This window comes from Enhydra lutris, unplaced genomic scaffold, assembly GCF_002288905.1.
Source record: "Enhydra lutris kenyoni isolate GAN:26980312 unplaced genomic scaffold, ASM228890v2 scaffoldscaffold2, whole genome shotgun sequence".
Classification (NCBI taxonomy): Eukaryota; Metazoa; Chordata; class Mammalia; order Carnivora; family Mustelidae; genus Enhydra; species Enhydra lutris.
Window position 1 is genome coordinate 19,520,526 of NW_019154086.1, and position 15,249 is coordinate 19,535,774.

At 39.5% G+C, this 15,249-nt stretch overlaps 1 protein-coding gene across 1 annotated transcript in view; it reads left to right on the forward strand.

Moving 5' to 3' along the window:
* Positions 1 to 15,249, forward strand: part of LOC111147583 (TRAF2 and NCK interacting kinase) — a 381,965-nt gene that overhangs the window by 245,819 nt on the left and 120,897 nt on the right. Inside the window, exon 5 of the mRNA XM_022503698.1 lies at positions 12,098 to 12,208. Coding sequence (XP_022359406.1) covers positions 12,098 to 12,208 — 111 coding nt within the window. The remainder of the gene's footprint in view (positions 1 to 12,097; positions 12,209 to 15,249) is intronic.

Sequence of the window (15,249 nt, forward strand, 5' to 3'; positions counted from 1 at the left end):
TTCATGAGATGGGCCCAATAGGATGTTGTCGGTTTTCTTGTGAGAGTGAATTGTTAAAACCTCCGTATTTATTTGGAAATCATTGGTTGAAGGGAAGAAAGGAGTGGTCAAACAGGGATTGACTGGTTTTTACCCTTTTCCTGAGGCTGTGATTTTTTAAGTTGGAAAGAAAATTAGTTGTCCTTTCATTTGCTGGGTCCCCATGAAGTACATTGACTTTCCCAGGGCCTCAAAGCTCATTAGTGGATGAATGCAGGCGTCCTGAATTGTGATGGTTTAGCTTGGCCTGAAGTGCTGGGAAAGGCCCTGGAAGTTTGTTTTATGTTTTTTTTTAAATAAGCGAAACCTGCAGTCCATTTTCCAGCTGGCACTGGGAGAAAGCAACATGCCGATTTACATCTGCATGGAGCGAATGGGAGATTTTTACCCCTGGGACCTGTTGCTACCCGCCAGTTCTCACCTTGGCCAGTTGCTCCTTCCATGAAGACAGCGGTGGCTGTTGGGAATCCAGAGTCTCCATGAGTATATGTTCATTTATTCATTCACCATCCACCCATTCATTCATCCCACAAACATATAGCGAGCGCTTGTTAGCACAAGGCACTCTTCTGAGCACTTAGGCTCTATCAGTGAACAACGTCGGAGGAAGCCCCTACTTACATGTAGCTTATCCTCCTACTACAGACAATGTACATAATTAGTAAGAAAACTGCAGAAGATGCTGCCGCTGACCAGTAGAGCACGGGAAGGTCGATAGGGTTGCAGGCAGGGGGTAGCCCCATAGTAGATAACTCACAGAAGGGCCTTCCAAACTGGGTGTTTTCTGAGAATAACAATGGGAGTGATATGACCAGAAACATGGGGAGATGAGACATGGGGCCAGATCACGCAGGGCCTTCCAGACCATGGGAAAGATGTCTGCTTTGCCAACTTCAAGAAGGGGACATCTGCAAGTAGTGATCCCTCCCAAACCCAGGCCCCGCGAGAGGACCCAGGCCTTCACATTCCATTTTCCCACCTACGATTAAACATTACGGGCCTCATGTTCTGCTTGGAAGACAGAGGACCTAGCGTTTATCAGTTGGTGCTCCTGCAGAGGACTGGTCTGTCCATTCCCGTGTTAGCTTCTGTGTCACTGGAGATGAAAATACAAAGCCATGAAATGCCCCCGAGGGCAAGAGCATCTTCTTTTTCTAGTTGTGCTCTTACTATTTGACAACAAACTAAGGGAGATCTTGGAAAAGTCAAGGCAGAATAGAAACATAATAATTAGGAAATCAATACCAGATTACAATATTGGTGGAAACTTGATTATAGGATATGGTAGTGTGTAGTTATTCCAAGGCCTCTGACTCACTAAATTCGAGCCATTCCAGGTTAAGAATAACAGTAGCAGGTAATATTTATTGCTTGCTTATCACATGCCAAGTTTTTGTGCTTTTGCATTGTCATATCATCAGACATTTACAGCCACTCTACGAATTAGATAGTATCATTATTTCCACTTTACAGACAAGGAAATTTGGCTCAGAGAAGTTAGGAAATCTGCCCAGGGTCTCCCAGCTGGTGGGGGATAAAGCCAGTGGGTTAGCCAACCCCAGGCTGTCCACTGGTAGAATCGAGCTCTTGAGTTCTACATTCTTTTTTTTTTTTTTAATTGCAAAAAATAGTTTTGATATCAAAAGTTGGTGTTCCAAATAGGACTGAGGCTTTGGGTTTCAATTATTTTGACTTCACCTCTAACCTTTTTCATTCCTCAGTTCCCCAGTTTTCAAAGAGGGTAGGAAGACCAGCCAGTTACTAATAAGACTGATGTGAAGTCTGGGAAATATGCGTGGAACAGTACATTAAACCTGCCGGGAAAGGTCACAGAGAGTTGACTCTTCGGACTAACAGCATTCTGTTAGGATTGCATTTATATAAAATGTTACTGCGAATTATATAGAGACATAACCTGTGGCCACCCAAAACACCACTTGCGAATAACATTTATTCCCAGTATTCAGACTCCGTGGAATACCCCCCAGTTGTTTCTTTTGTTGTGGCTAGAGGTTTTGCACACAGCCTACCAGCCAATATGTGTGCTGTTTTAGGTGTCTGATTGAATTATAATCTGTGCGATTTCGATCAGTCTTGTTGTAGCGATAAATTCTTGTTTAGTACCATCTCTTTGCGGAAATACAACTACTTCTGATAATGGCTAAGTAATTCTACTTTATCAACTGCTGTGGGCCTGAACCGGAAATCAAAAAAGGGAGCACTTTCAATAAAGATTCTGATCTCTTGGAAACAAGCAAGCTCTGTCACACGACACGGCCATCTCAATCTGCCTTGCCTTGGTAGGGAGCCGCTCTCCATTCCGCTGCATACCATTCAGGCACCGGGTGTGAGCGACGAGTAGCATCCATGAAGTGCACCAATTTCTCTGACATTAGAAAGTGAAATCACGCATATTTTTATCTCTCTTCTGATACCGCCACAATCACAGGGCTAGACTATCTTATAAAAATAATACATCCCTTTTTTTAAAGATTTTATTTATTTGACAGAGAGAGAGAGCACAAGTAGGCAGAGAGGCAGGCAGAGAAAGAGGGGGAAGCAGGCTCCCCACTGAGCAGACAGCCTGATGCGGGACTCAATCCCAGGACCCTGAGATCATGACCTGAGCCGAAGGCAGAGGCTTAACCCACTGAGCCACTCAGGCACCCCAAATATAATACATTTCTGACTAGCTTTGGGAAATGCAGGGTAGTAAAATAGTAAGACACCAGATTTCTGTACTGCAGAGTCTCCATTAGCCATTCCTTAGATTGCAACAGTATTGCCTTGCAGAGCTAAGAGTTCACAGATTATGGGGAATGCATTTTGGGGACATTGTAGCAATGGGCTGAAACCTGACCTGGAATACAGAGACCTGGGTTCTAATAATAGCACAGGCAGCATCTCTGACATTCCGTTTCTTCCTTATAAAAACGGTAACCTTTTTTTTAGATTTTATTTATTTATTTGACAGACAGAGATCACAAGTAGGCAGAGAGCAGATGTAGCAGAGAGAGATGTAGCAGGCAGAGAGAGATGGGGAGGCAGGCTCCCTGCCGAGCAGAGAGCCCAATGTGGGGCTCGAGCCCAGGACCCTGGGATCATGATCTGAGCCGATGGCAGAGGCTTTAACCCACTGAACCACCCAGGCGCGCCATAAAAACAGTAACTTAAAGAAAAATGGCAGGGGCACCTGAGTGGCTCAGTCAGTTAAGTGTCAGCTTTTCACTTAGGTCATGATCGCAGGGTCCTCAGAGGGAGTCCTGAGTCAGGCTCTCTGCTCAACGGGGAGTCTGCTTCTTCCTCTGCCCCACCTCCCGCTCGTTCTCTCTTTCTCCCTCTCTTTCTCCATCTTTCTCTCTCTCAAATAAATAAATGAAAATCTTAAAAAAAAAAAAAAAGCAATGTTAGGGTAGGTCTGGGTTTTCAAATTGGCAGCCCAGCAGCTAAATACTGTCCAAGTGAATGTATTTAGTTTGATTCGCATAAGGTGGTGGTGTTTTAATTATGCCAACATTAGAAAAATATCAGACACTTTCACGCAAAAGTCTGGATTCCTTGAGCAGTTTTGAAAAATAGGATGATACGGGAATGCTGGGCTTGAAACCCCCAGTAGCCACAGGATGTGTGAGCTGTTTGAGGATCACATGCCCACTCCAGTTTGGACAGAGGTCCCAGTGCTCCCTGTGGCCTTCCACACATGCTCAGCTTCACGCATTGACGTTACTTGTCGAGCTCCTGCATAACGTCATCTGGGGATAAGATACCAAGATGTACCCATGAGAACCCTTCTAGAATCTTCCGTGATGTTGGCCACCATCCCCAAACCTAGGTCTAGTATAGTTTACATTTGCCGTGGCATCCTGTCTGGCAAAAGATCAGGCCTGCTTGCACTGTTGGTTGTTTTAAGATTTAAATGCTGTGGGTAGCATTATTAAAAATTCAAGCCACCTGCAGCTGAATCTTTCGAACAATTTAAAATTTCTCTTTTTTGAGTTCTATGTATTAGAAATGAGGGTTTTTTTTTTTTTTTTCCTTTTCTTTACTTTTTTACCGCCTTGTTTTAATCAGTATCTGTCACTTATATAACTAAAGAACTCCCCTCTTCATATATGTAGAACCCAGGTCATTTGTCTGAAGAAGGGACTGAATCTTATTTTTTTTTGAGTAGAAATTTTTGAAAGGCTAACTTTGGTAATTAGAGAAGGAGTGCCTAAAATATTAGGAGGAGTGATTGTAACCATGTTACCAGACTCAGAGCTGCCCTATTGCATGACCTATGAGACAGGATATGCTACTTAGGTATAAACAGAGAGAAAAGCCATTCCTAATTTAATACATTGCAATAGGGCCTGAGTTCAGCTTTAAAAGAACCATTTTTATGAATTAATGGTGGGTGATTCTGTGACAAGAATATACAAATGATTTCTTCTTTTATCCCAATGACTTTCATTTGAACTGTGCTTAAACTGCTTTCCACCCAAGCAGAAGGAAGACTTCTGTGTGCCCAAAGTTATTCCACTATTGGGCTACACAAACCTCCAGTTCCTTTTCTAGATGAATTCTGAGCTGAGGTCTGTGCTTCTCAAATCCTCAGCCATGAAATTGTTTAATCATAAATCCTCTAAGGCTAGTATTTTATATTCTTTTCCTATTTTTACTTGTTTGAAAGCTTGCTTTCCCATCCACTCCCCACGTTCTTCAATTGGGTATAACATTCTGACCAGCAGAGCTAAACATTTCTTATAGCCTTAATAAGGTTAGTTTCTGTGAGCGGGTCCCAGAATGGACATATAATGCTTTACTCCTAACAGGAAAAATTCTCCAACAGATCTTGCGTGCATCCTGAGAAATCTGAGCACCGGAAATCAAATACATGATGCAACTAACGTCCGTCATTCCTTGAATACCGCTGTGCTGACTGTGAGACACTCTCTCCTTAGACCTGATGACCAGTGACCATTGATATTGGAGCCTTTCTAGTGGCTTCTTGTGGCTAAAAATACCATTTGGCTCCATATAACTGCCATTGTCATTCTCAGTTATAAAGTTGTTCATTATCCAGAAACTATATCAACAAAGTTTGGGGACACTTCACGCCCTGGGGACTCAATTTTTAATCTTTGGAAAACTTAGAATTTATAGTTCAAGCACTTTTTTTTCAAGTCTAAAAATATGTAGACGCCAAAAGAATTTTTTTTTTCTTTCAAATACGTGCTAGTTTAAAAATGAATGCAAAGGATTATTTAGGTTGCTTTTTCAAATTTGAAATTCCCAACAGTTTTACCTTACCTTTACAGAAGTAGATTTAAATGATAAATATGTTCATAGGTGTGCCTTCAATTCTTGTACTTTTATACACATGTGTTTGATCTTGTGGGACTTTAAACTACCTCTGGCAAGTGAGGCAGCATTCTATATAACAAAGTACTGGTTTTGTTTACACTTTCGTAAACCGTGCAGTTGAGATCTGTGGCTATTCCCGGCCACACATGATAAAAATATCTTGTGCCTTACTGATGTTTCTGGGCCTTCAAGGTCAATGGGCTGATCTTTTGCAGAGCTGTGAATTCTTGGATGTTTTTCTTTCCTACCCTTTTCTTAGAGTACTCCTTCAGTTCCTGCGTTCAGACTTCTCTCATTTTAGGCGGGCCTTCGACTTCCTGCTCCCTCCTCTTCTTCCTCTCGCCTGTCTCTTGTCCCTCCTTTTCCTATAAAAAAGAAGGGATCTGTTAGTAGTCAGTTATTTGTGTGGGTGACTGACTGACTAGTAACCTTTGGGGAGAACTAATCAAGCTATTTTTGGCTAGCTCCTGCAGTTTTAAAATATCATGAGGCATTGTTTCATGTTATGGGAGCTTAAAACCAGTTAACTAGCATATAAGCAAGTACTGTAGGGACCCCAGCAATCATTCTAAGCTTCTTACACTGGCTCTAAGGATAAACGTTTTAAATTTCCTTCAGCGGTGATTGGGGTGGAAAGCTCAGGTGACAAGTGACCACAGCAGGTGACTCCCTCCTGAAGGCCCCTCCCGATAAAGAGGTGAGCTTAGGGCTGGCTCAGACAGTGCTTCCAAAATTCCCCCTGGGCCCAGCTGAGACCCAAGATCTTTTACTTAAATAATGTCCCCTCCCTCTATAACTTCTAAGAAAAAACATCTTGGTCAGAAATAGAAGACAACTGGCAAAAATACATGATGAACAACCATGTAAGTTAGACATATGTTAGAACGCTTTGTTTTTAAAAGTTTACCTTTTTGATTTAGATAAAAATAACTACCATGTCCAAGTCATCCAAGCAACCCTAACCCTCTTAATTGGGTTACACTACACTATGACCGCTCTTTCTTTCGTTCATTCGTTCTTTCTTTCTTTCTCTTTCTCTCTCTCTTTCTCTCTTTCAGATTTTATTTATTTATTTTGAGAGAAAGAGAGAGAGAGAACACAAGCAAGGGAGGGGCAGAGGGAGAGAGGGAAGCAGGCTCCCCTTTGAGCAGAGTCCACCATGCAGCTCAATCCCAAGACACTGGGATCATGATGCTTAACCAACTGAGCCACCCAAGCGTCCCTACTGTGCTGTTTCTTAAACATCTCCTAGGCAGAACGAACGGTTCCAGTTCTAGGTCCAGGTCCGACCCCCATCCTGCATGAGCTTGGTTCTGTCCTTGCCTTCTACCTAGCCGTCCTTCTCTCTTCCCAAGTGACACATAGGTATATCCTGTTCTCTGACCCAGTTGTTTAGGTGGTGTTGAATGAGCATTTCAAATGTTCCATTCCTTCTAAACCTCTCCCTCCACCTCTTGTCAGCCTTCCAAATAAGAAGATCTGTTTCTTCTTGCCATGAGATACAAACTTGAAAAAAAGGACTTGTTTCCTTTGTGCTTCTTTATTAATCGGAGTTTTAGAAACACAGGTGCCCAATGCCCTTTATAAGCACCTGTCAGCCATTCTTCACCACCAAGATGAAGTGGATTTGGGGAAGCTATTGATACCATCTTTCAAGTTGGAAACTCTTCGTCATTGCTTTTTTTTTTTTTTTTTTTTGAAAGTACAAACAGAGCAATAGATAAAAAGTAATAAATATAGTTTAAGATATAAGTAATAAGTATAGTTTAAGATTTGGGGCTGCTAGGAGTTTTACACTCACGGACACACAATATTCACATCAAACATGTTTTTTGTTTTATTTTATTTTATTTTGCATTTTACAGTGGTGGGGGTGGGGTACAAAGTCCAGGGAGGTTAGAGAACAGGCATGCCCAAGGTCACACAACTAATACTTGAGAGAGCATCATGCTTTCACCCCTGCACTACATACTTAATGAGTATATAGACTCCGGATAAGGCTGCATACCTGCATAACTAAGCTCCATTTCCAAGTAAATAAGGAAAAGGGAATTGAAGGGAAAGAGAGTTAATGAAACAGTAGCTGCAAATCACTGAGCCCAGCACCTGGCACATGGCAAATTCTCAGTAAATGTAAGCAAGTAGTGTTGCCCCAGTGCCACCTCTTTGAGAACTTTCTTTTGGGGAGAACATTAATGATCCATCATTTCTTGCTTGTGGGATGGGAAGTTATTGACTTACCGCTGCTGGGCTTGGCATGTTGAGCCCTGTTTCTGTTTATTAATGTGATGAGGTTACTTGTGGCGAGGGAGGGTCCTTGCTGCTTGGTGGAGGTAATTATCTGAGTTGCTATGCGGCTCCAAGATCCAGTTGCTGGCAAATGCTGGTTTCTTCCTTGCTCTCTCTCTCTCTCTTTTTTTAAATCCCATTACATAATTTAACAATCATTTCGTTCTGTAGTGAGATGAAAAGACTTTAGCAGCCTTCAGCTGGAGCTGAATAGAGAAGCAAATTATAGAAATCACTGACATTAGTGCCTGGCTAGGGCCGGATTGTTTCCTACTGAATATTTGAAAGTATTTTGTCCAATCTAATTTTAAAAGACCGGAGCCACTGGGCTTCCACTGCTTTCCTTGGGAACTATAATTACGTGGCCTAATGGGGCTCAGTGGTGAGACGTGTTCTCCAGCTGATAGACGTGCAACGGAGGCATTTGTGGGAGGTCTGGTCACTGTGTTCCTTCAAAACGGGATTTGAGAAGGGGCACAAACATATTTTGCTCATTGGAGAAGATATTTTCTTTCTATGCAAGGATGTTCCTTTGGTCAGCCTGCTGCCTGTCACTACATAATAGGATTTTCTTTAACTCTGTGTTATAGAGAATCCCCCAAACACACGACAGTAAAGAGAACAATATAATGGACACCGATGTGCCCCAAACTAGCCCAACTACCACCCATCCTGCCCCAAACACATGCTCACCCCCTTCTCCCCTTCTACTATTATTTTGAAACCAATCTTCTCATCTCACTTTTTCTAAATTCTGATTAAGTATGTATAACATAAAATTTAGCATCTTAACCATTTTAAAATATATAGTACAGTGGCCTTAAGTACATAGTATTGTGCAACCATTACCACTATCTAGTTCCAGAACTTTTCCATCACCCCAAAAGAAAACTCTGTACCCCTTCAGCACCATTCTTCCCTCCCCCTCGTGCCTGGCAGTCACTCCTCTGCTTTCTGGGTATTTCATATAAATGCATTTATGCAGTACGTAGCCTTTTTGGTCCTTCTTTCAATGAGTGTAATATTTTCAAGAGTCATCCATGTTGTTTCAGGCATCGCTTTGGCCTCCCTTTCCGTAGCAGAATAATACTCTATTATATGGATATACCACATTCTGTTTATTCATCTGATAGTGGACATTTTGGTTAGTTTCACCTTTTGTCTATTGTGAATACTGGTGCTTTGAACATTCAGTTGCAAGTTTTTGTTTGAATACTTGTTTTCAATCCTTTTGAGCATATGCCCAGAAGTGGACTGGCTGGGTCATAATGCAGTTCTGTGTTAACCTATTGTGGAACCATCGAACTGTCTGTGACTGCAACATTTCACATTCCCCCCAGCAGTATATAAGGGTTGCAATTTCTCCACATCTTTGGCAACGTTTGTTATTTTCTGCCTTTTTTTTTTTAACTGTAACTATCCTAGTAGGTGTAAAGTGTTATCTTATTGTGATTTTTGGTTTACACTTTCCCTTTTTTAATTTAAATTCAATTAGCTAACATATAGTACATCATTAGTTTCAGATATAGTGTTCAACAATTTATCAGCTGCCCGTAACACCCAGTGCTCATCACATCACGTGCCCTCCTTAATGCGCATCACCTGATTATCCCATTGATTTGCACTTTCCTAAGAACTATTGATGTTGGACATCAGTTCATGTAATTGTTGGTTATTTGTATATCTTCTTTGGAAAAATGTCTATTCAAGCCTTTTGCTCATTTTTAAAATTATGTTATTTTTATTTTTATTGTTGATCTGTAAGTATCCTTTATATATTCTTTTTTTGTAATTTTATTTTATTTTTTCACTGTTCCAAAATTCATTGTTCATGTACCACACCCAGTGCTCCATGCAATATGTACCCTCCTTAATACCCACCACCAGGCTCACCCAACCCCTCGCCCTCCTCCCCTCCAAAACCCTCAATTTGCTTCTCAGAGTCTCAGAGTCTAAGTCTCTCATGGTTCATCTCCCCCTCTGATTTCCCCCAACTCACTTCTCCTCTCCATCTCCCCATGTCCTCTGTGTTATTCCTTATGCTCCACAAGTAAATGAAACCATATGATAATTGACTTTCTCTGCTTGACTTATTTCACTCAGCATAATCTCTTCCAGTCCCATCCATGTTGATAGAAAAGTTGGGTATCGGGACACCTGGGTGGCTCAGTTGGTTAAGCCTCTGCCTTCGGCTCAGGTCATGATCTCACGGTCCTGGGATCAAACCCCACATTAGGCTCTCTGCTCAGGAGGGAGCCTGCTTCCCCCTCTCTCTGTCTGTCTGCCTACTTGTGATGTCTCTCTGTGTGTCAAGTAAATAAATAAAATCTTTAAAAAACATAAAAAGAACTCTTTTTTTACATAACCACGGTACCATTAAAAATCACACTTTCAAAAACCCTCATGTTTCTTTGGTATAATCAAATATCTAGTCTGTATTCAAAGCTTTAATTGCCTCCAAAATTTTAAGAGCTTTGGGGGAAAAAATTCATATCCAGATAAGTCACATCCCTTGCAAATTGTTGGTATATCTTTTTAATGTTTTTAAGTCTATAAATATCCCCTCCATCTTCTTTTTTCCTTCTTGCAATTTATTTGTTGAAGTAAATGGGTCATTTGCCCTGTGGAGTCTCCTGTTCTAGGTTTTCTAAATTGTATCCCCATGAGGTAACATGTTCCTCAGTCCTCTGAATTTTCTGTAATTTGGTAGTTGGAACCAGATGCTTGATCAGATTCTAGGGTTTTTTGGTTTGTTTTTTGTTATTTGTTTGTTTCTGGCAAGGCTACTTCTTAGGTGATGTTATTATGCTAATCAAGAAGCAAATAATGTCTGGTTACTTCTTATGTTTATTATGTTAACAGCCATTGAGAATCAGTGCTTAAATTCATTAGTTTGTCAGGGACTATAAAATAGTGATATTTTGATTCTATTATGTCCTCTTCATTTATTACATGGAATGCCTGCATTTTATAAAGAGAAGATTTGCCCCTTTTAATTACCAAATTATCCAGTGCTAAAATTGGTCTAAGAATCGCAATACAAATTCTTGATTCTTTCCCTCCGCTTATCAGTTTGTTAATGCATTTGGGTAAGTTTAATGTGTTTCAAGCCATTGCAGTCGTTATTCTTATCGATGCTCAAATCTTCCCATCTTTGGCCAGTGAGAACTTCTTCAGGTTGATTCTTGAGTTCTTTCTAACATGACCTATGGTCTTTGATAGCTTCCTAACTATCACATGTGATCATTTTACAACTCTTACTGGGTTGCAGTATGGTATATTGTGGTACTTCTTAAATTTCCTTACAAAAAGTCCTGAGAAGTCTCTTTACTCCCGCTGGTAGTCTCGAGAAGATGGTAGGGTTTCCCTACCTTTTGTGGAATCATTAGACCAGTCAGAAAAGGCACTGGAAACTCATTCAGGAAACTCACTTCATGAGTTTCACTGAGTTTCTACTAGGCATACATGGTGTTGATGTTAAGAATGTACATTTGGACAAAGCCAAAACCATCAATGTGATTTCATTGTGGGTCCACTTTAGTTGTTTCTAGTGTCTGGTCAGAGATTGATTGCTAGTTATTCTGAATTCTTATCATATAATTACAAAAAAATAAGTACTTAATAATAAGATGCCATTTGTTGAAGACCTTTCTTATTTCTATTTTTTTGAAGAAAAGGGAGAAAGTAAGAAAATGAATGTTTCTTAATGCTAGAAAATGAATATAAAATCGAATGAATTGCTTTTCCTTTTCTTGTCTCTATTTCTCCATTAAATAAGAGAGGTGATTATTTTCTGCCTGTTTGATAAAGTTGCTTGAGTGCTGTAATGAGTTTATATTTATAGAGAACTTGAAGCTTTTTGGATGAAAGGTGCTAAATTAAGGCTTATTGTCTATTGAATTTATTTGATGTGTCTAACCTCCTGTGAACATTTGCTGAAGTTAATTAAAAACAGTCCCCATTCTGACAGTTTACAGTGTCACTTACAAACCAATAGCATAAACAGTGTATACTTTATTGTCCTAACGTCAGATTGCCTAGAAAACCATAGTTCTTTGAGACAGGGGAATGATACACTTTTGTAGGAAAGATGAGATCAATTGCTGGATAAAAACACAGAGATATTCTCAACTACATCTGAACCACCTAGCTTCCCTCATTTAAAAAAAATACTTAGAATATGGGGATTTTCCTCAATTTCCAATTATAATTTTTAGATTGGAAAATTAAAAAATAATCTTTCTTTTCTATCATTTGGAAAAAATTAAGATACAAGTTTATGTTTTCTATACTGTTGTTTGATCACTTCTTTTTTAAAGGAACGGCATTCTAAAGCAGCCAACTGGAATAACTTAGGCTTTCTTAACCCAGTGAAAGCTATGAAGTGTGATTATAATCATGGCATGTTTGCTTCCTTTGCCAGTTGGTGATGGAGTTTTGTGGTGCTGGCTCTGTCACTGACCTGATCAAGAACACGAAAGGTAACACCTTGAAGGAGGAGTGGATTGCATACATCTGCAGGGAGATCTTACGAGTAAGTGACAACACAGAGTCTTTTGGGAGGCGTTGAACTTTGTACCAACCTTCTGCCGACATTCACAAAAGTATTGCAGACATGTTTAAAGCTTTACTCTAACAGTGATGGTGGTAGTGGTAGTTTTAGGGTCTGCTCCCATGAAGGCGAGAGCCATTCTGAACAGGCTATGTGCACTCTCATTTAGAGGGTTAACATTGGGTGACTTCCCTTACCAAGGGATTCATTTCCCATGATATTTCCAATTAGAAATCTGATTTTAGATCAAAGAGATAAGGTCTCACTTAGGAAATGACTTTTTTAGAGGTATTTTGATCACTCCATCTGAATTTTCCATTTGTGAAAGTTTATAACGAGATTAAGGATTACATGACATTTATCATTTTAGCATATAGAATCTAGTTTAACTGATTTTAAATTAAAAAAAAAAATTATTTGAGTTTGTCAGTTAAGCTGATCAAAATAGCTGGACAAGACTATGTCTGTCCAGTTTTGCCCACTGATCTCAATCAGGCAATCTGGACAATAGTGTCATATTTACTGAGATCAATTCAGGGAGAAGAAAATAATTGGTCATATTTTAGTTCAGTCAGACTAGTTGGATTATCTCTTGCTACTGATTGGAGGCTAATGTGTGTTCACTGAGCATTCTTACTAGATGTGCTTGGCAATCTAATATATAAGCTCTTCCTTCTTAATCTAAGGGAATAAAAGTTAAAACTATTTTCATGATGTGTCCAAGATGCACTTTTGAGAGAAAGATTATGTGCTGCAAATGGATGGATGGATGGATGGATGGGTGGATAGACGGGTGGATGGGAAACATTAAAAATATTCAAACCACATTAGGCAAAACAAAACAGAAAGTGAACTTTAAAAATAACATTTATAATAGCATAAAAGTCAAATACTTAGAAATAAATTTACAGAAAGGTGTTGAATGTCTTCTACACTGAAAGCCACAAAATATTACTGAGAGAAATTAAAGAGGACCTTAATAAAATGGAGGTATATACCATTTCACAGATAAGAATACTAAATATTGTGAAGAAGTGATTTCTCCCTGGTTTGATCCATGGTTTCAATGAATTCCCCATCAAAATCCCTCTAGATATAGCTGTGGATATGGACAGGTGAGTTTTAAAGATTCCTTGCCAAGAATAGCAAGACAATCTTGAAGAGGAAGAAGACAGCTGGAGGATTTATGCTGCCAGTTAGCGAGACTTATTATAAAGCTACTAAGTAAATAAAACAGAGTGGTATTGTCACAAGAATAGACAAATGGCCAGGGGAACAGAATCAAGAGTCCAGGAACAGACTCACTTTATCAGGACACCTGATTTATGGCAGAAGAAGTACTGCAAAGCATGGGTGCAAGGGTGCTCTCCTCAGTAAATAGTGCTTGGCCAACTGAAGAGTCATGGGAAAACATGAAACTTGATACCTGCTTTATACCATATTCAAAAATTAATTCTAGCTTGATTAGAGATATAAATATAAAAGTTACAAAAAATAAAGCTCTTAAGAGCAAACAGGATAAAACCTCCATGGCATGGGGTGGGCAAAATGATTTCTGAGCCCAAGACAGAATTTGAGTGGGAAACAAGGAGGTATGGTTGCTGCTCTCCTTCAAATCTGACATTTATTTTTGAGTGTTGAGGTGCTTTTGTGTAAACTTCAGTTGAATTTCTGACTTAGGATTTCACTCATTTAGAGAATGCACAAGGGGTTATTTAGGCCATTATTTAGGCCCCCGTGAGTCCAAGAATATGCTGGATCTCCATGGCTGTTTCTGCAATACACCTTTCTGCTCTGGTGAGGAATGGGGAACTCTGGGGATCAGCCATGAGCTCTCCAGGGTTCTGAAAGCAGCAGGATGTCTCAACCTATGAGTACCTCTTAGTACCTGATTATTTTCTTCCAATACATTTTCCCAGAAGATACTGGCCTTTGAGATAAGGTGACTCATTGGAAGAAACATTCAATCACAGGATATTTTAGACATAACTCTCCTTGCATCATATGATCTCATTAACTACAATGTTTGGCTCACTTATGTGCTCTGGTACCTGCTTCCAACCACTGTGCTGGTGAAGGAATGTGGAGATCTTCAGTCCCTCTAAGTACTCACGGGATGTTAGTATGTTGTAAAACCAGACATTTTACTCTGCTTGATGCCTACTTTGAGCTGAACTGACTAGAGAGGAAAGGTAATTTTTTAAAACCCAAACAAGTGGTTCAGCTTCTTACACGGTTTATGTTTACTGATCTTCCTGAATGTATACATGGATCAAATTTTGGGGGCATCCAAATTTTCATGCTGAGTTTTTTCAACACAGGAATTCAGATATTTAGTTTTGTTTCTTTTTGTGTCAACCTCATCTTTCCATGCCAGAGTTTCAACATTATGGAGGAAAATTAAAAGTACAGACAATTATAAATAATAAAATGACATTAATTGAGTATATAGTATGTTGAATTAGCAAGTGTTAGCATAACGTAATTTGCTTCAAGACTCCAATTTGAGGTTTTTTTAGGTTATACTTTGAGAAACATATCACTACCCTAGAGCAAGTCCGTAGATTTCAGAACTCACACCGCAAATAAGACAGAGAGTAATTCATGGAGAAACAGGACACAGGTTTCGATGTCACCAAATAATTATTTCACACAATGAACACAAAGTCACAAATCTCGTAAAGCACTAAAGATGACAGTTACAGACGTCAACAAAGGAAATAGAAACTGCTATTTTCTTTTTTAAAATATGAGCCACATTGGCTAAAGGCAATGGGAGATTTGACTGGTCTGAGAAATACTTGATTGTGATTAATTAAAATTATATGATACAATGTAGTCTTTAACTTTTTTTTTCTACTAAGTTTTTAATCTAAATTCAAGTGCGTTAGCATATAGTGCAATATTAGTTTCAGGAGTAGAATTTAGTGAGCAACTTTTAACTCTTGAATTCTAATATTGCTTAAAAAAAAAAAAGAGTGGAGGACTTAGTTAAATCAGGTTAATTTTCCGTACGGAAACTA